At 43.1% G+C, this 21,715-nt stretch overlaps 1 protein-coding gene across 4 annotated transcripts; it reads right to left on the bottom strand.

Moving 5' to 3' along the window:
- Positions 1-3,361: 3,361 nt before the first annotated feature.
- kdm4c (lysine (K)-specific demethylase 4C) lies at positions 3,362-21,226 on the bottom strand. 4 transcript variants are annotated; one of them, XM_061274386.1, is made up of 22 exons: positions 21,094-21,226; positions 19,551-19,717; positions 19,302-19,477; positions 19,081-19,195; positions 18,594-18,787; positions 17,747-17,796; positions 17,384-17,487; positions 17,106-17,243; positions 16,785-16,978; positions 16,457-16,695; positions 14,413-16,373; positions 14,221-14,332; positions 13,170-13,357; positions 12,268-12,511; positions 10,048-10,124; positions 9,654-9,709; positions 9,451-9,559; positions 6,094-6,288; positions 5,667-5,837; positions 5,273-5,392; positions 4,670-4,762; positions 3,362-4,289 (listed from the first exon to the last, which is right to left on the bottom strand). In XM_061274386.1, exons 2-22 carry the CDS (start codon positions 19,692-19,694, stop codon positions 4,122-4,124), a joined length of 4,848 nt encoding a protein of 1,615 aa, XP_061130370.1. In that variant the 5' UTR covers positions 19,695-19,717; positions 21,094-21,226; the 3' UTR covers positions 3,362-4,121. The 4 variants fall into 4 exon arrangements, with proteins under 4 accessions (XP_061130370.1, XP_061130371.1, XP_061130372.1 ...); XM_061274387.1 differs by having other exon boundaries at positions 4,685-4,762; XM_061274388.1 differs by having other exon boundaries at positions 14,413-16,340.
- Between the last annotated feature and the right edge of the window lie 489 nt (positions 21,227-21,715).

Below are 21,715 nucleotides of genomic sequence, written 5' to 3'. Positions count from 1 at the left end.
TTCTGGCTCTGTACCATTACTATATAATTTGTTGGGCAAATTAATATTTTGGTAGCAAATTATTAATGATAATTCATAATAATAGGAAGGAAGGAAGGAAGGAAGGAAGGAAGGAAGGAAGGAAGGAAGGAAGGAAGGAAGGAAGGAAGGAAGGAAGGAAGGAAGGAAGGAAGGAAGGAAGGAAGGAAGGAAGGAAGGAAGGAACGAAGGAACGAAGGAACGAAGGAACGAAGGAACGAAGGAACGAAGGAACGAAGGAAGGAATGCCCTTTGACATGATATTTGAAGGAAGTTGAAAGTCAACAAAGCAGGTGAGGGTGACATTTTCCATAAGCTCTCAGCAGATGTTTGAATAAATTCAGCAATTAAAGAGGTATTGAATTTTCCCTATTAAGATTGTTTAGTTTTAGTTGTGTTCACTTGGGTACACCTGAGATCAAAATAATCTTTACCCTTGTTCATCTACATCCTGCCATTGTCAATATCAGTTTCCTCAAGCCGACCCAAGCTGACGTTCAGCAAGGTCAGAGAACACCCGAGACTGATCACCAGTGAATCGGAAGGCAAATGTTGACAGCCATCAATGGGTGCTACCTCACATGCACGTTTTTGGAATGTGGTGGGGAGGCAGAATATCAGGAAAAAACAAACCCCAAATGGAAAAGAACATTCAAGATGCTTGAACTGAGATTCAAAGCACCATGTTGCTGTGCGGTCCCAACTAATATAATAATGAGTACCAACATACACTGTTCATGGTGGTGAGCTGGGGTACCATAGTGTAGTGGTTAGTGCGCTGCACTGTGAGTGCAGTGATGTGAATTCAAATCTCAGTGGCTCCTCAGACTTTACACTTTGGGAACATTTGCAACACAGTTGCTTGGTGCTCCCCCATAAAACCATTTTAGCATTGATCTATTCTTATACAATTCGCTTGTTAGGTCATTCGATGAAACCATATATCTTCATTGTTTCAAAAGTCAGGATTCCATAGAGTGGTGGTTAGTGCTCTGGACTCTCAACCCAGCGACTTAAGGTCGTATCTTAGTGGGACCTTGAACATTTTATCCTGGAAAGATTTACAGCATAGTTGCTTGGTGCTCCCCTATAAAACCATTTTGGGATTGATCTACCCCTATTCGCTTGTTGGGTATTCCATGAAACCATGTATCTACCTACCATCCATCACAAGCCAGGGTTCCATAGTGTAATGGTTAGTTCTCTGGACTCTGAACCCAGCGACTCGAGTTCAAATCTCCGTTTTATCCAATCAGAAAGTGGGGCTGAGGGCGGGTGTGGCCCTTTTCACTTTCAGTTAAGCTTTGGCCATGATTTTTCCCTAATGAACTGGCCTGTTATTAGGTACACTTGGAAATAGCGGTGTACCTAACGGAGTGTCCAGGTGACGTCACAGATCAAACAGCCAATCAGAAAGTGGGGGTGAGGGCGGGTGTGGCACTTTCACTTATACCAGGGGTGTCGACCTCCAGTCTTCGAGGGGCCACGTTCCAATATGTTTTCCAAGTGACCCTCGTTAAGCGCACCTGCGTGAAAAGTTTTAGCTCCTGCAGAACATGAATTGAGCTAAAACTTTTCACGCAGGTGCACTTAACGAGGGAATCACACGGACACTCCATTAGGTACACCGCCATTTTCAAGTGTACCTAATAACAGGCCACTTTATTAGGAAAATATCATGCTCCTGCAGAACATGAAATGAGCTAAAACTTTTCACGCAGGTGCGCTTAACGAGGGTCACTTGGAAAACATATGGGAACGCGGCCCCGAGGACTAGAGCTTGACACCTGTGACCTTTGACCACTTTTCACTTTCCGTGAAGCTTTGACCATGATTTTTGATTATTTGATTTAAAAAACACGTTTTTCGATTATTTTATTGATTTTTATTTTATTATATTTTATTTTCTCCAGTGCTGCAAAGGAATGTCGAAATTGAATGAGGCAAAGACATGATAAGAGTTCCAAGAAGAGGCCATGAACGTAGAACAACCTGCAGAGGAATGATGACTACACACAAATTCAGACAAGTATTCAAAAAGACCACAGCCAATCCTAAAACCATATGTGTGTTATTGGACATCTGGTAGATGTAAAAGTTGGTGGATTGAAAACATGTGGGAGAGGATCTTCACTTGCACCTTCATAGATTTTTTTTTTCTCCAAAAGGAGAACTGCTCAGAGATTAGGAATGTAAGTAGGCCAACACTGATGTTATCTTCTATGAAACATTTAATTGATTCCATCGAGTCGTATTCCTTCAAGGGAATTAGGGAACTATCAGAAGGATTCACATTGGAGTAAAATCAAACGTCAGGAGGACAAATTATTGCCGCGTCAACAGATATGCAGGCAGATCCGGCGTAGAGAACGACGATATCGACAATAACTGCGATATCGACGATATCGGCAATAGGCTGTCGACATGCTGGACTGGTCACCAGTCAGTCAGTCCCAAGGAAACAAAGTACTTTTCAGTTGATTGCAAGAATAGGGTGAAGATACCTTGGGGATAGACGCATTAGCATCTGACATCCTAGAGCTGATAATTGAATATGAGATTCCTGACATGGGTTTCCATTGTGAAGCCCTTAAGCTGAGCTCAATTTAAATTCTTTAACAACTCTCTGCTGCCTCAAGACCTTTCAACAGTGTTACACAACCTTTATTGAGCTAAGACTAAGTTGCGATCTTCTAAAATCTGGGCTGGTGGGTTTAATCAAAAGAATGTCTTCAGTGCCAGGTATAATGCCCAAGTGGCCCACTAACTGTTCACGTTTTATTTTCCCAGCAAATGTAAAAGGCATTATCTCACTTTTTGGCTGCCTTTTTGTTTATGATGTTTTTTTACTTTTGCGCTATGCTTGCTGGCTCCGTTTTGCTCCTCTTATTTATTGTGTTATCTGTTTATTATTTATTCATCACTCTTACTATTGATTGTTTGAATTTTTGCCTTCTTGTTTTTATATTGTGTCGCGTACTTGTATGTCTATCGTGTTATGTGTCTCGTCACCGTGGGATAGAGAAAAACGTAATCTCGGTCTCTTTGTGTGTTGTGACATGTGGAGAGATTGACAATAAAGCTGACTTTGACTTTGACTTCATTGGGTTCTGTGTAAAAGGTAAGGGTGGATGAACACTGTTTCTGGCAAGACATTGAGGGACGTCGTCATAAAGAAACAAAGAACTGTGGCTTTTCAGTCACTTAAATCACCATGCCTAACTGATGTATGGATTTACATAATTATGTTTTTTTTCACGAATGGTCGCACATGTAGAACATATTTCCTTGTCCTACGATCACCTCGTGTCTAGTGCAAGCTCCACAAAAAAAGGCATACGCGTTGGCAATTAAAAAAACATTTTATTTTGCTTTCCTTACAGCAGTTAGCAATAGTTCAACTATAGCAAGCACAAAAATAAATACAAATTTAAATAATTTCATTCAACAGAGTAGCATTTCTCATTTAATCAGGCCCGCGCAGGCATGGCTTCCTGTCTCTCAAGAACAATCACTGTTTTGTTTTGTTTTTTTTTAATTCATAATCTCAGTGTGCATGTATTTTCGTCACGAATGAATCCGAACAGAATCATTAAAATATACTCAAGTGACTCACAAGAGTAGAGGGGAAGCCATGTTGGCGCAGCTTAGCGACAGTGTTAAACATGCGATGGGGAAACAATGACACACAAGGGAAATACTACAAGCAAGGTGCAGAAAAGATCCAAATCAAAGCTTAAAAATAACAAACCTCCATGGGCAAGCTGTTAAGGAAAACCACTTTACATTTCTCATGTAAAAACAAAACCTTGCGACAAGTGTAAAGTCACAGTTTGCTCCCTGACGGATGTGAAAGCACAAGGAGGCGGCTGAGTAGACGACATCCTCCCCAACAATCAAAGTAGAATTAATTTACAAATGCATTTGAAACTACAGACGAGTCAAACCCGCTCCCTCTCTGCGCCCCCTTTGCTGCTCACAAGAAAATCTGGGAAATTGTTTACAGTCCAAAAAATATCATCTCAAGCACACACGCAAACACTCACACACGCCTACGCATGGACTGTGACCTCAGTGCATTCATTGGTCTGTCAGGGCCCCCGTCACTTTTCTTTCCCTTTGTGTTGCTCCCATGAGCTTTTGGCAGTGGCGCGGAGGTCCGGCAGTGCCACGTAGTCCTTCTGGAAGCGTGAATTGGGCGTACGCTGCCGTTTCCTCTCCCCTTGCGTGGTGAAGAAGGCGTCTTGGAAACGCATGCTGGAGGCTGTGGACTGGCAATGCACAAAGTGGAAAGGAAGCTTCAATTAACCGGTCATGTCTTCAAACACAAAACACACTAAAACCTCAGGAGGTCAGACACAGTCTGTTCCACTAACCCGTGAGAATCCATTTCTCCCAATGGAAATAAACGAATCATGCAATGCATTTTTTTCACATTTCGAAACGGCTCTTATTCTGACGCAACTTAAGTGTTGCATGTTGTTACTATGACAACCGAGGGGGAGCTGTGGGAGTGAATGATAAGACCAACTCGGCCAAGAATTTTAATTTTATAATGAAAGTGTTGTTCAGAGGATTGTCACCTGCCCCTCCCCTTTCCTATTGTGTTGCAATTTATAGGTTCCCTTGCCTTATGTGACATAATACTTACAAGTCGACGCTTCACCTTTTTAGGCAGATCTTCGTCCAACGTATAGATGTCGTCTCTTTTTGCCAACACCTGAGAGCCATCTTCAAACTCCACCTGACACACGCGGGGAAAAGGAAAAATGGGAAACTATTAGACACTGAAAAGAAGTCCTTAAAGTTAACTTTCACCAAATCTCAACTTGTGCGAGCGAGTGCGTCACGGAAGCATTAGCGCATAACTAACGTTTGACGCCCAGCTGGTCTAAATAAAGCTTTAAGTGGGGGGCCGCACGAGTCGGAGCCTGGTGAATATTTCAGTGAGTTTGAATAATGCACGTCGTCACATCCTTCTCATCCTCGGCTCGCTCTTCCCATCAGCGCTCGCTAGCACGGCGGCTTTAGCGCTTTCATTTCTCGCTGCAGCGTCTGGTGTCTTTTCTCTCCCTCCAGCTAGTCTCACATGGTCCTCAAGATGTCGGCGGAGTCACGATGGCTCCCATGTCGAGGGAGTTCAACTAGTTCGCCGGCACTCCCTCGACTCCATGCGAGACACAACTTTTGCATTTGCAGAGGAAATAAGAAGAGGAAGGTAAGTGTGTTAGTGGGTCATTTCTTTGCATCATACCTGGCACATGTAGGACACATTGGATCCCAAATATTTGGCGCCGTAGAAGAGCCCATCGGGCCATTTCACTTGAACGGCTTCTCCGACTTCGGGAGGACCCAAGTTGACACAATCTCTGCTCTAAAAGTACAAAACACAAATAATAATCAGTCTCAGCGAGTGCATGAAAAAAGAAGCAGGATCATTTTAAAGGAAAAGTTAACCAGCACCCCTGATTTATTTTAACTTTAGACATCTCCTTGTGTACGTAGATGCCCATTTTGGACTAGCTCCTCATTAACTAAATGCAAGGGAAGATTTTTTTCCCATGAGTCCCATTTTTGTAGAATCTTATATAGTTTGAAGAAGAGGTAGGCTATTTTTCCAATATAGACTTAATTAAAGACATCCTCACCACTATGTCCTCGGGGTAGGTATCATTGGAGAAGGAGCCATCATCAAACATGACCTCGTAGAACATCTGGGAGGTGATCTCCGTGACCTTGGAGCTGTAGTAGCGCAGGTTTTTATGCTTGGAGATGACAGTCTGGCCCAGCGAGATGGACGCTTGAGACGCTCGTTGCTTCTAATAAAGCAGAAAAAAGCCATTGCTGAATATATGGACAATTATAGAAACTCAAAAAGTTAAGTTCTGTACCTCTGCAAAAATCACTTCTGGTCAGCTTAAATCATTCTCATTTAAGGGATCAAAAGTAGGTTTCATTCAAATTTTAAGAATCCCAAAACAGTTCTTGTTTTCTGGATCCCAATACTTCTTTCTATTTAATGTTAACTGTTAAATTAGTCTTATGCCAACGTGACCGTCCTAAACGTTAACTTACAGCCGAAGAGTTCCGCGACTGGTGTCTATGGCAGGTGATTGACACCACATACGGCCAATCATCAGGCTCCATGACAACCCCGGCGGCGTGGCCACAGGTCACGTGAAAAGAGGTGGGACACCGGCCACACGAGCACTGGATGCACGCACCTGCCTGCCGCTTCCCCGCCCAGCGCTTACGACAATAGATGCACTTCTGTGAACACACACAGACCACAGCAGGCTGTCAACGGCTCACCCCGAACATCTCATTTCATCAGCCAAATATAAATCTGAGGCCACCTGAGTATTTTTAAATGACATTTTCTCTGCAACTTAACAATAAAAAGTGAATTCTATTGAAAAAATATAAAAAAGGTAGACAAAATCTTTTAGAGGGGTGTAAATGGTCCAAGGAAAAGTGTAGCTAAATCTTCAGCAGTCCTCCACTAATATTTGCACTGTGAATAATTTTTCACAATAAAAGCATGGAAATGGCAGCTATTTTGCTTTGCGTCACAAAGTCTATTTTTGTCCTCCCTAGAAAAAAAAAATCATAATTCAGCAAGATTAATCATTTAAATCTCATAATGGCTAAAGCCCATTGCATGTTACTGTATGTGCTGTACCAAATAGTTTTACAAATAGATTTTTTAAGGGTCAAACTTAATTGAATATAAGGACATTGTGATTTTACCAACATCAATGATCATGGAATGTTTGCATGTGATGTTACAATCCTCAAAACCTCTCACCTGTTGCCAAAACTAATCCGATTTGCTTTTTGCAGAACAAACCTGATAAATGTTAAAAGGTTCAAGTTTGCCTCCAATTTGTATTTTTCTTTCATGACTTACTCAAGAAATGAAGAACACATTTCATCATTGGCGGTTCTTACTGCAAACCTGATTGACAGTCGCAGGGAACATAACTTGTTCTTCAATTCAATTCAGTTTACAAAGCCAGGCACAGTGCTCAGTCTTATCTTAAACTCTGTCACCGACTCCTTGTGTTGCACCAAAACATCATCAACCGTGTGGTCTCTAAAATGGGCTAAACGGCTGCTTTGCATTTCATTTGAGAGTGCTCGAGAATGAGCAACAGCAAAAACAAATTAAAAGACAATAAAATGAGTCAGCTTGCGGTCGTGCCTTGAATCCCTAACGTCATTTTAAACCACCGTGTACATAAACAAATGGACGAGAAAGAGAGTCAAGCGGCAATGCTGTCCGCGCAAACGTCTTGTTCCAGCGTTACAATCGAAGGAAAGCCCCTAATTAGAATAATCAGATGACATCAGCCCGAGTTACCGCAACCATCCGGCACACGAACGTGACTGATTATCATGTACATGCGCCCAAACACACTCGCACCTACTGGCCACTTTGGTGCACTAAACAGCCCATCAAGTTCCAAGCCCGTCGCTGTGGCAGTTTCCGCGCTCTCCCACTAAGAGGGGAAAAAATGACGACATCCTGCCATTATAGCACTAATGAGTGCCTCTGTTAGCTCACGTGCATTTTCTTCACAAGACTTTTTGAAGCCTAGCTGCTCAACAGTAGACCTGGCCTTTGCCTTTCACCATCACCGGGTATTCGGAAATGACTACATACAGAAAGAAGCTCCGCAAAGTCAGCCAAACGTTAACAAAAATACTTTGTATAAAACACTCACATTTACGCATTTCTCCTATTAAAACAAATCTTTGACGAATAAATCTGTCACCGGCATTGAATGAGTTAATGTGGTCTCCTTTGCTTTGCACATCTATTAGTGAACAGGACGACGTCAGCTACGTCCGTGCTTGCTTGATGACTACAAACTTGGCCTACATTTCCTGAAGCCTTTTTCCCACACCTCCTCCATTATGGACGGCTGTGTTGGAAGTGCTGGCCAGAGCATCACATCTACCTATTGAAGCCAGCGTGACAAGAATGTGACTGGCATGCAACCAATGACGCGTGTGTAAGAGGGCGGCTTTGTCTCTGAGCAGATGCTTATCAGTGTGAAGTAATGGTTCGAAAAACATTGTGTATGAGACCTCCGAGTTAGTGTGAGAACGTTATCATCATCACATGTTTGAGCCTAGCCCACTTTGCCCGTGTCCTCTCTGGGGTGTATTCGGGTGCTTGTGTTGAGCCATGCGTTAAGAACATTCCCACAGTAAATTATGGATGTGCGCCGGTGCGCTACTGTGAGTGTGTGTTGAGTTACAGTAAATTATGAATGCGGTGGGGTGCTCGGGGGGCAACGGGTCCAGTGCTGGCCTCCAAACACATGGTGGATTTTGAATGAACAGACTAAACAATCGAAGGTATGACATTCATAATTTTAGCAAATTTAATAAAACAATATGGCGAGACGAGGACTTATAAGATTTGCTTCGTGGTCATGTTTGCCGTGCCATTTGTGGTCAAAACGGAACCTTGGCATTTGCACAAGCATTAACATTACAGTCCCTTTGTTGTTGTTTTTTCATTTTATCATGGTCTAACCACTGTATAGTATGTCAGAAGATTTAGTTTTTTTTTTTTCCTTCTAGTATTAGTCACATAGTGGCGTGTGAACACAGCTAGCATCAGCGCTAACAGAGTTCTCTTGTATACGCTTGGGCACACCATAAGCCAGCACCAAAAATGATCAGACAATGCGTAATTAATTTGACGATTGAAGACATTTTATAAGGCCTGAATAAATGAATTAATACATTTAATTTCAATTAAATTTCTTCCCTGCTATATCTTTAAGTCATTCACAGTACAATAAAATAATTGTAACATACAGTAGTATAAATGCACATTTGTCATTTTGGGTGATTATTGAATGCAAATTCCAACATGAACAGAGATGTGGAAAGCACTTCTTTCTGTTTCTCTATCATTATACGATTGTACTTGCAACCTTAAGATGATCTTTATATACGATAATACTCCCTTCAGAGACTCTAATTCAAGCTGAAATGAGCAGGCAGGGTTCAGCGCGGTTATCCACTTGAACAGAGGAAGGGACCTCATCACTTCGTTTCTCTGTGTTGAGCTATCGTGCCGCCCGGAGCACAAGGCTAACTACGGTGGCAACATGTCAAGTCTGCTGAGACACACTGCGGCGCTGTCATTAAGCAAACACACACACACACTCAGGCCCGCGCAGCAGATGCAAGCACAGTCCAAACACACTTACGGACATTTGCACTAACACGAGCCCCCGCTCGCACCCACCGGTGGTTAATTATCTCACTTTGAGTGCGGGCATGTTCGTCTCACGTTGTTAATTGGAGCTGTGAACAATTCATTAATTAGACCGAGCCTGTCCTTAAGGACCTGGGGAATCCCAGCGCTCGCTCGCTCGGTCTGTGTGTGTGCAAGCGAGAGCTCCTCACCAGTTTGTGTCGCTGAATAGGGATCCGGCTGGTGTCAATGGGACCCCGCTTGACTTCGTTGGTGAACCTCGCCTCCGGCAGTGCGACTGCGCACATGATGTGGGCCCACCTACACGTGACACAAACAAATGAATACACTTATTGTGTGCGTGCTTTGGGGATGGGAGACGCTGAGCTAATCGCACAACCAAAGCTTGTCTCACTTGTCATTTTGGGTTTTCTTCAGTGCCCCGCCTCTGAGGTTACACAAACAGCATTCCTGAGGAAATATTAAGAGAGAGACGAGAGAGCAAAAGAAGGTTTTAACTGGGCTGCTTTCATGTGTGGCTCGGAGTCGGGTTTGTGGAAAATCATTTCATGTTGAAAGGGATTCACTTCCAAAAGGTTGAAAGAGTTAGCTTCTTTTATTCTGCTCATATCAAAAAGGTGCACCCACGATGATTTGAGGCTTATTTTGTCGGGTAACACACAGAATAAACAACTTGTGACATATTTGTGAAAGGAAAGGTGAGAGTTATATCTTGAGGGTTTAGAAATCTCGACTGAAATACTTGGGAAAAAGCATCTGGGTCAAGTGCTGTTGTTAAAAACACTTACTGCTGCGATGATGCCTTCCGCGCAGCGATCGCAGGACCAAAGGTCGCCGGCGTCGTCCGCTGCAACACCGTAGCAACCTAATGGAAGTTGGAATTATTTACTTCAGCTCCAAAATATACAAACCGCGTGACATTAACTTAGTCAATGTTCCTTTGAAAGGTCATTCAGCTATTAATATATACTTACAAGGGATTTCCCGTAAGGCTCCCCTCAATTTGCACGTGGTTAAGGACAAACAATGTCATGCCACAAACTTGAGAGTAATGCTCTCGGACAGCTAAGTTTTCTCAAATGTTTTGAAATTCTCTTACATAGGGGTTTTTTTTTTTTTGCTTCTGACTAACTTGCTTTTCAGTTTTTAAGTGGAAAATAGGGGGGGGGATCCACTTTAAAGTGCGAGTCTATTACAAAGAACGAAACACTTGATAGAGAATAGGAAATCGTTCGCCAGACACATTGACAGAAGAAAATAAGACATTGTTTCCTGAGACTTTGAACAGGGGAACTGCGGATCGATGGTCCCTAATTGAGAGAATGTTAGCGCAGCTACAAAACGGGGTCACTTTACCTTAAAAACAACAGCTTTGTGTTCATTTGGATGCTAAATCGATGATGCAATCGTACACTTCTCCGCTTGTTATCTCTCCAAAGTTGAGTGTGTAAATATAATTTCACATTAGTGGTTAACTTTTTGCATTTTTGCGACGTGAAACGACCTGTGTGGTTTGACACACCCCTTTTGACATTTATTTTGTTTATTTAGGGGGTTTCCATTGTTAAGTTATTATGGTTATGGGACATGTTGAGCGGAATGTTAGCCATTTTAGACTAAAAAGAAAACAAGAGAAAAGTAGTAGAGACGCAGAATCTTTGAATCCAACTAGTTTGTTCCCGTCAACAGAATTAGTAACATCCGATTATAAAATCGCACTACCAAACTATGAAAATAAAAGTGTGACAGTAAGATTCTATATTTTGTAAATAAATGGAGAAAAATAGGACAAAATAGAATTGCCTATACCAGGATATAAACAATCCATATTGCACAGCTCCAGTGACAGGAATAGATTCATGCAACTTTATTTATTATGGGCACAATTCTTTGAAAAAATAAGTCAGGTTAACACCAGTGTCCCAAAATTGATAGCATTGTCAAACACTAAAGAGACACAAGAGTTCCATTGCGACAGCATCTTTACGGCCAGATGGATAAAATAAAAATGTATGCCAACAACAACGTATGGCTCTCGTCTGTTGTCTGATATATATATTTGTGATTTACATATATCAGAGCGCTTTGCGTGACAAGACAAGAGACCCCACGCCGCCATGTCTCCCAACCCCAAACTCCTCGCCGCAACATGTATATGTAACCCATACAGCATGGCCGACTGCCACGACAAAATCATAAACAATATGAAAGCGGCCATTTTGTGTCAATTTTGTTTTCTTGAGTTTTGATCTACGTCCTTGGTTACAAATGTGTCATGAAATAAAATAAGTGTTGGGGGTCTAAATCCAAGCAAATTGGATTCTATTCAAAGCAAGCAGTTGGTTAAAATTCAACCACCAGAGAGGATTTGGACATTCAACCTATGGGGGAGGATTTTCATTTGTAATAAACAAAGTTTGCGTATGACTGTACGCCTTTGTTCTTTCCCTCGGCTATCCATCACCAAACCACGCATAACGTCCTGTCTCACCTCTCTTTCCTTCCCGGAGATCGAGTAACAACAGAGAGCGAAAGATGCTTCAACCCGTCCTTAGCGATGCTCTTGAAAGCAAACTTGTGGCTTTGTCATCAGTGTCAAATGACACAGGCTTCAGTCCCACACTCTAACCGCGGGCATGTGGAGCAACTTAACATGTGTCGAATACACAGTGGTTAGCTCCACACAGACGTACCGCATAAGTAACACCTACACCCTCCAGGAGAGAACATGAAGGGATCAACACGGTAGGAATCGAAAGCGACTTAAGGATAAGCGATGTCATATTTGAGGTGAGGGGGATTCTAAGCCGAAGACTTAAAAGTGTATGTTTGGCTAAATAAGGGCGTGAGATTTTGGGGGAAAAAATTGTGCAAATTTTTGCAGTTAAAGTGCATGAATGAAGGATTTGGGTCTTGCGTCTACGTTTCAACCTTTAGTACGGAGAGACTTTGGGGGTCTCCCATTGAGACGTTAGAGTGGCCTCCATCCCAACAGGAGGATAACATACTTGCGTGTACTTGAAGGCAGCATCCTTGACAGGAAAGCAGAGGGGAGGTGCCGTCATCTTGCAGCAGAGGATTGGTGGGAGTTGGAGGGCAGTTTTGCTCACGGAAGGAAAAGCAGATTTCCGGTATCAGGGGCCTGGATTTTCTCGGACCCCGGTAACAAAGCGCAGGATCCTCCTTGGAAGTTGAAGACGCCGATGTGTCTTCTGCTGTTTTGGGGCTACTCTCCTCTGCTTTGTCTTCTCCCTATAATAGGAAATCAGCTCGTTGGATTTCTTTTTTTAGAGTGGTGGATGATGAAATATCATCCCTCCCTTCTTACAATAAAACTTTTAGCAGGTGGCAACTAATGTAAAATGATTCTTCAATGAGATCATTGCAAGCTCAAAACAATGTGATTATCACCATTGTTGTGATGACGAGGATGCAAATTATGATTCAGACAGCTGCCATTTGCTATCAGAATAAATCATAAAATGCATTAATTCCACATCAACAAAGACTTGATAGAAAGAATATATACATTTTATGCCAAAGTACCATAAAATGTGTTTGCAACAGCCTATTGAACACTATTAAACAGTTTCACATGGGCGCCAGTAAGCTGTGTGGTGATAATTACGACGTTAGACAAAATAGAAAATTAAAAATCCACTCAAGCTTTAAATAATGGCTAAAATCCATTGAAGGTCCACCTTGATGTATGAAATAAAATCCCCTATGAATGGAGTTTTTTGGGGGGAGGACCATTTAGTCTCACACAAAGTGATCTCAGTATATTGATTTCACTTTTATCAGCTCGAGTGACCAGAGGTTAGAGAACAGCTATGTTTGAGGTGTGTTAATGCATAGTGACCATTTTGCAATCAATGCCCATGACAATAAGAGGATATATTTTAGGTACCTGATAGTAGGGCATGAAGAGTGTGCATACAGCACAATACGGCTCAATGGTGGCGGCACGAGCGTTGTATTCCCTCTCGCTTGTGAAGCAGCTCTTCCTGTTTTGCCACAGGTAGATCAGCGGCCTGGCCCATGTTTCAATCTCAGACTCGTCCTCATCTGCGAGGATTGCATCAGGGGGTTCGAGATCTGGACATACGGACATGGGAGTGAGTATTTATTTGTTTTCAGCTTCTGACTTATTAAAAAAAAAAAGAAAACAGTTTTGCTGCTAAGTCACAAGTAATCCATCATTTGTGCTGACAAAGCTTTCCATACGCTACCCTGTATGAGAAAGAAAATGACAAACAGCTTCCAGTGCCATCATTAAACAAGCTTGTCAGTTGTGGTTTCATGGTAAGAATATTGCGCGGCGGGGATAAACAGCGGAGACGGCGCGGCTAAATGATTGATCCTTCAACGTTAACATGGAGATGAGGGATGCGATTTTGTGCGCATCTAAAGTTGATCATTCAGAGCCCCTCGGCTTCCAAACCATGAAAACAAATGGAGTATACATCACAAAGGTATTTTATTATAATGGGACATCGAGGTAAATCTTTTTTTTTTGCTTAATGCACACATTGACGTCAGAGGGATCATTTGGGGAGACATAAAACGTGAAAAATGGGGAGAGGCGAGCGGGGAAATGGTTCAGTGGTTGTAAAAAGCAACACAAAAGCTCCCTGGCGTTACTTTGATTTCTTGTTCATTTGCATAAAGACAAAAGTCTGTTGGCAACTTAGTGAGGTAATTTTCTTGATGGCCTCACTACCTAAACAAAGGAAATGGTACGCTATTATACTGTTGATGTTGAATAATCATTTTGGGCCATCAAATCCAACCCAACTTGTCTTTTGAACCGAAGACGGCAAATGATGATGACTTTCTGGCTCGCTACCACCTGCTTTGCAACATAAAACCACACATTAAGAATGAGCCATGTCTGACTCTTTTCAAAGCAAAACCTCAACAGAAGGCCTCAATGAACTTTTAAGTGTGTGCGTACTGACCATCATCACTGGCGGCCTGATGTTTGACCGCAGTGGGTACAGCCCTGGCCGTGGGTTTCCTGAGTGGGTGACGCCAGCTCTTAGTGGTCCTCTTGACTGCCAGAGCAGGGTACTGGCATGAACAAGAAGGAGGATGCTCATCAGTAGCCGGACACATTATGCGGGAGAGGACTGTTTGACAAAAACACTCACAGCGCAAACCTCGCCTGGTTCCAAGCCTGATTCATCACACTCGGAGTCAGTGAGATCACTTTCCTCCTCGTCGGATGAGTCACCGCTGCTCTCGTCGTTGGCACTGCTTTGCTGCTCTTCGTCCTCATCGGACTCGTCTTCCTCCATTTCGGACATCTCAGCCTGCTCACCTTCTCCCGTCACCAAAGGTAGAACACGTCTTTCTAACTCCCCGTCGGATTCCCTTTCATAGCCGCGTGACTCCGCAATCTCAGCGGCAGTGACTGAAAGGAGCGAGGTGGGCTCGAGCTGAGCCCAAGTAAGAGGTCCGGAGTCCCCCTCTTGGCCCTTACGTAATTCTTCTTCAGGATCCTGCAGATGTGTGACTTCTTTGCACTGGGGTTCGGTCCACACGGTGTACGAGATGGGGTCATGGGTGAAGTCGCAGGAAGGTTCTGGCTGGATGAGCACAGCGGGGCCCTGTGAGTTGAAGGTCCTCCAAATGCTGCTGGAGTCATACGGAGGCTCGGCCTGTGGACTTTGGGGTGCACACGGTGAATGAGAGTGAAGTTCTAATTCGGAGTAACGGTGCTTGGGGATAGAAGGTGATGAGGCAGTATGAGATGAGGTAGCAGACCCAAGCGGCCCAACACTGTTTTGACTAAATGGCAAATCTGTCTGATCTTGGTGTTTGGAGTTATCAATTGTTGCTAACTCGGCTAAGATGGAATGTTGCTCCATTAAGGGTGCAACGCTCTGAGCTAGCTGGTAGGAGGCCTCATTCTCTTCAAAGTTTCCCATCGCCGCATGCTTTTCGGCATCTCCGTCAGACATTAAAACACCTTCCTGAACACAATCGGATGTTTTGTCTCGGTCACCGCCAGCCGGATGAGTCACATCCGTTTCTAACCTTGGAATTTCTGCAATGTGAATATTGTTTGAAGACGGTAAATGCCAATCGTGGATTTGTTCCGGATGGGAAGTTTCGTTGGGGATACTTGGGTCAGTCTCTTCCTGTTCGAGTATACGCAAGGGGGGAGAAGCTCCTGGCATCTCCCGCTGGAGCACAGGTGCAAACTGGTGAGAGTACGTGCAAGATTTGGAGGTGGCGGGAAGCCCATCGTCAGCTGGGGTAAGGGAGGGCATCTCTTGGGTCAGTACGGGCGGTAAAGGACAGATTGCAAATGTGTCTGCTGGCTCTGGAGTGAGGTGCGGCATATCCACTGCGCTGCTTTGTAACAACGGGAGGAAAACACTTTGCTCACAACTGCTGTTTTCTAACACGCAGTCACGGCTTGGCGAGGCGGGAGGGGCACTTGATGTGCAACTAGCTCCCTCTGCTGGCTTGGCTTCTGCATCATAATCCCCCTCTGTAGTGCATTGTGAGTCAATGTGTTTTTGGTCAAAAGTGATTGTTAATTCTGGTTCGGCGCTCGTGTTTGCGCAAATTCCAGATGCTTTGTTCATGCTGCTGTTAGTGTTTGGTTCTGGGAGGCTTGACGTGTTTTCTGTACTCGATACGTTTGTTGTCTGAGCGTCGGAATCAAGAGGACATGAGCCAATCGCTGTCTCGGTGGAGGTGCTTGTTGTGCGGTAAGGGGGGGTGAGTGTAGCGGTCTCCATGGGAGGGACCCTGGGAGAACAGTCCTGAGAATTTAAGAGGTCTTGAGGTTCAGAGGGGCAACGAGCTGAAGTGTTCATTCCTAGATGTGTTTGAGGTGGCTCAGCTAAATCTTTGAGTCCTTCAGAAGTCCTATCATTGATCTCAGCCCTTGAGATGTCTTCTGGGTCACTATGAGTGTCAGTTTCTGCCTTCAAATCCTGATTTGATGGGGAGGCCGGCGACGGACTGGAACAAGACTGAGAGTTTTGGAGCTCCGTGTTAGACAAATCCAAAGTGTTGCCCTCGACACGGTTGACCTTGACCACGCACATCTGCCTGCAGCGACCTGTAGACGCAGAGTAGGTTGCACAAAATTCATCTGCAATAAATGTCAACAGACACATTCTATTGATATAAACAGAAAATAAAACCCAAATGTAAAGACCTACAAGAAAGTCCTACCAGAAAGCTGAAGTGTGCTCTGGCTTTGTCTCGTCTCTCTTCTCCCGTGTTTCTCCTGCTCTTGCTCCTCTTCTGGCTTTATTGATTTGCAAGGCGTTTCTTGGACAGACCGTCGCATTTTGGGCCCAGGCGGACCGCACAGGCCTTTCCTCCTGCTGCTGCACAGAGCACTACCATGCAGACCAACAGGTTCCTCTGTGGGTCGGAGACGTTTTAAACGCATCCGTGAGTGGCTGCCACTGTGTGAGCAATGAAAACAACATTTAAGAGGTGTAAAAAATAAAAACAGCATCAGACATATACCACAAGTGGAAAAAGAGAAGAATACCTTTTATTGGCGGATTTCATCTTGCGGCGCCGCTGCAACCAGCTTTGCAATTCGGGTGTTGTACTGGGAGTGGCCAATGTGTGGTCGATGGGCGAAGAATCTTTGCCCAGCATCCAGTTGGCATAGCGGTCAGGCTGGAACCTCTTTACAAAAGGCTCCATGGATATTTTGACCGTATCCTTACTGCAAGTACACTAGAGATGGGGAAAGAAAGAACAAATATGTTAAAATAAAATTACAAACTCCATTTCACTTGACATCTGATAATTTCATTTTACAACATTTGGGCTGCAGTTTCATGACAATCTGCCGATTTGATACCTGTGTGGCGTTCTTGCCGTATTCGATCCATCGTATGGTTGCAAAGTTGGTGGACTCGGCACAATTGAAACCGTGATTGAAGCCCGCATGATAGCCATAAGGGAAGGTGACCATGAACTCTCCAGCCTCCTGCGTAATCTGAAAGTTTGCATTTGAGAGTGGGAAATGGTAAAAAGACTTTAAGAAAACACTGCTGTCTTTGCGATGACGAGTGAAAGGGAATTAGAAATCCACAGGTATGAAAAGTTGTTCTCTAAAGAATAAAAAGTCATTTTCACCTTGTCAAAGGGAATGCCATACTTCTTCAGCACAAAAGGGGAGATTAGTGTCATTTTGTGACGGAGAAACGCCTCACATCCCTTGAAGCTGTTAGGAAAGAAACCTGATAAAAACACACACACACACGAAATTAAAAGACAGTGACAAATCACAGAATCACAAATCTGAGAATCACAGCTACTTGAAGAAAAAAAAAATTAACTTCAGACAATGGGGGGGAATCATTTTCTTCCAGAAATGACCCAAAATACATGCATTCTAATTCAAACACTTTTTTTTTCATGGTTTAAACGCAATGACACCATTACTCAATCTTCACTTGATTACTTCAAACACTAAGGTGAAATCAAATGAAAATGTACCTGTAGCCAAACGTTCCAGTCTCTTCCCATGCTCAGGGGGGATGGCATACCTATCAAGCAAAAGACAGATGGAGAATTAATTACTTGTGACTTTCCAAACACTCTCAATATTGAGTCATTTTTAGAGCCTGTGTGTGTGGTACAAGTAGGACAAAGAGGGATCGCTAATTCAATACTGCCATCTAGTGGAAAGTAAATGAAAGTTAATAAGAAGAAAATGTGGAATTCACACAGAAAACTTAGGAAGGACGTGATAGTTAAAGGGCTTTTGCGAGGCATGCATCTTTGAGCTGACCCTATCCTGGGATAAACAAAAAAAAAAATCTTCAACCACTGCTTAGATAATGAATCTGCTAAGTCGTCTACAAGACACAAGAGAAATGTTTGTTGTGATTTTACCTAATTTCCTCCATGCACAAGTCCAAATATTTACGCTGTATACAAACCTTGCGACACACATTGACTCAATGTTTCTGCCTAAGCAAAGACCCGCGGCCTGATCAATAATTATTTATCACATTGCATCAACCTAATCTAAGCAGCATTGGCCGTACTAGTTTGATGAGTGGCTCTATTTGACTGTAATGGCCTAATTCTATTTACTTGACAGAATTAAACAAGCATTTGCTGTGTTCGAATGATTGCTCTGAAAGATCAATAGTTAAAAAACGAGCACTGTGGCTACCCCGAGGCTAAGTAAGTGGTTCTGAGATTGAAGTGGGGTACACGTTGTTGTGAAGGTTGGAATCGTGTTTCTTTGGTTGTAAAATTTGTGCTATCGTTGAACTTGATGGCATTTTGCTGTATAAAGTGCTTTTTGTCCATCCACCATAAAACACGCACTAACCAGGACTTGGGCTCTCCAAAGTGGAGGTAGTTGATACTGTAGAGGTCCATATCTTCGGTGTGCCAGGAGAAAGTTGTTTTCCACATGCCAAAGTAGAGATATGGAGTGTTGACGCCCTGGATGGACACACCGCAGTCCTCCTCGATGACGTCCAAGATTGAGTTCAGGTGGCCAATGTTCCATTCTTCCACATCCTAAAAGATTAAGACACAGTGATTTTAGATTCAAAGTTGGTGGTTAATGGTTTCAAGAATCTAAATCGTCACCTAAAAGCTCACAACTTGCAAGTAAAAGCAAAATACAGACTGAGAACACTTGTAATTCTTGGTAACACCAATTACAGTACAACTTTCATGTTTAGATGGGCTATGACTGCATTTTGTGGCTATTAAGGGTGTCTCAGAAAATGAAACAAAACAGAGAAGAATATAAACAGCAAGGGATTAAAACCATCACTGCATTTCCATCTCTAAATCATTCGGCCCACCTCATCATAGAGGCTGCCGCCGACGTCAGCACCATATATGGGCGAAACGAACGTCAGGTTCTTCCAGTACTTCCGCTCGAGATCTTCATAGTTCAGGTAACGAGGCGTACAGTACCTATGGGGAAAAACAACTAGTTTAGAACACGATGATCATCCTTCACCTCTGGCAGCTTTGTTGGAAACGTATGGAGAGATGTCAGCAGGATTGTCAGGATACTCACATGTCGCTGTTAGCTAGTCGCCTGAACTCCTGCACACTGAGAGGCTTCTTCTGAATGTTGTACTGAGTGAAAAGGCCTGACTGGCCAGCCACCATCTGCTGAATGGGAGCGTCGATCATCAAATCGTCGATGTCATCATAGGTACGGCGAGGCTTCCAACCTTTAGGAGGAATCACCTGGAGAGAAAAAAAAGAGAAATTATACTGTTGCTTTTGGGGAAAATGGCAGGAAATGGGGAGGTCTGCATACCTTGGCCAGACCTGCACGCTGGGCACCCTGAGACTCCATATAAACTAGGTACTTGTTGAAGTCCTTGAATTCCTCCATTGTGGGCCTGAAGGTCATAATTTTGCAAGTGGGGTTTGCAGGGGTACACACCTCTGCTCCCGCCATGATGTTGCCTCATCAGATGCAAGCTGGGGAGAAAAAAAAAAGAATAATAAAAACAGGACAGGTGGAATACTCCAAAAGTTCACACTGTCTTTATTTTATTTTTTTTCACGATTGTTCTGGTTTTTATGTCCTTTTATAGGTAGAGAAACATAGAAATTTCAGAATTTCATTGAATAGTGTTATTGTTGTGTTTTTACTTAACAAATGACAAATGAAGATCTTGAATCTTCTATTTGGTTAGGATTTTAAAACTGGCAGTGCAATAAATGTGTAAAGATGGTGAGCGTTTAACCCTAGAAAATTACTTTTATGACTTTAATACCCGGGCGATTGTTGTGATATTCTCGGATAGGGTACATATGCAAGTTCACCACCAGGTGGCAGTAGAGTTCCATACAAATGATGCCTCAAATCATTTTATGATGCCAAACAGGACCCTGTTGGAGCTGTCCCATCCGCCCGCCCCACTCCCAAAAGTGATTTGAATTCCACCATAAACAAAGAAACACGACGTTTACTACTTTTGTGGAGACTTTAGACAAACAGCCACTCGGGTCGCATTATAATGGATTCAGACGTGCTTATGTAACACATCTTCAACGAACGATCGCTCTCGAATACGATTAACTGTTGCTACATGTTGTTTACATTGCACGCCATTGTCCGGCTCGTAACGTCTTGTCCTTAAAGCGTGCATCACATCAGTCGACACATCAATAATAAGAAAAAAATGTGTTAACATCATGGCACGTAACTAAATAATATTTCTGAATAAGGTTCACTATTTACCATCAACCAAGTTTATTCGACACGGTTCATCTTTGTTGTCTGCTCGGCTAGCCGACTATGCTACGTTTTGTTTTGATTCCTAGCAATGGCTTAGCAAAATAGCCCAGCTCGCTAGCTCATGAAATAACTCTTGAGCTTCATTATAAAACAAGCGTTTAGTGGCAACGACTCAGCAGGACTGGCATGGCTATAAAAAATAAAATAAAACAGCCAAATACAAGCCAGCCGCTCGCTTTGCTAACTTGTGAGTGCGCACAGCCGAGTGGGGGTTTAAATGTCCCACCAAGGTGGCTACACACAGGCCCACAACTACTAATCTTTACGACCGTGCAAAATGATTGTATTTCTATTTAGATTCACGTAACATAAACACTATTGTAATAATTGCCAAAGTTGTCTGGTCCACGAATAATCAAAAGAGGGCTCACGGTGCGAGAGGACCACTGGCATTAATGGCCATGCCAACTTTTATCTAGCTAGCGAGGCTAACTGTTAGCTGTTTGGAGCAAATGAGTCACGAAATGCACAAAGCCTGCGGGAATTGAGATACTTGAGATACGGGGGCGATCATCTGCAAGGCCGATCATGGGATGATAAGAATGTGCATTACCTTGATTTCGAAAAAGCGAGCCGCGATGTTGTTATCTTCTTCCTAGTTCGGCCCAGCTGATTCACATGACAACTGCTCCTGCTGCTCGGTGCCGCTCGTGCACAGCATTTATTACGTCGACCACCGTCGACAAAAGTAGAAGCCTCTCGGGAGCGCGCACACAAGATGATGAAGTTATTATGTGGCATATTTAACTGCATTGGAATTTTTCATAGTTGTTATGGTTATGTTGGGCATTTTAAACATACTTTTTTTTTTTCAATCAAGTGTGCAATTTAATCCTCTTGATTAAAATATAGTAGCCAATTCTCGATAGAGGCTTTCAAAATACATATATATATAGTCTGTAACTCTTAAAATACAAATCTTAATTGCACTGCAGAGATTGCATTATGACAGCATTATGTATGGTCACAATATGCACAATTTTGAGGTACAAAATAATTTATAAGCATAATCCCTCGATTTCACTAAAATGGTGACGGACACCAACAGATGCTGGGTTTTTTTCTTTTCTGTAGCGGTTTTCAGTTGTTTTTTGATACATTATACATAATAAATGCATGCTAAACCGGGTTGAGGTCACGTGACTGACCTGCCCATTCAAGAATATTTTGTGGTA

The sequence above is a fragment of the Syngnathus typhle genome, linkage group LG3 (assembly GCF_033458585.1).
Source record: "Syngnathus typhle isolate RoL2023-S1 ecotype Sweden linkage group LG3, RoL_Styp_1.0, whole genome shotgun sequence".
Classification (NCBI taxonomy): domain Eukaryota; kingdom Metazoa; phylum Chordata; class Actinopteri; order Syngnathiformes; family Syngnathidae; genus Syngnathus; species Syngnathus typhle.
The sequence above is the reverse complement of the archived record's forward strand: the minus strand, read 5'-3'. Positions and strand labels throughout refer to the sequence as shown.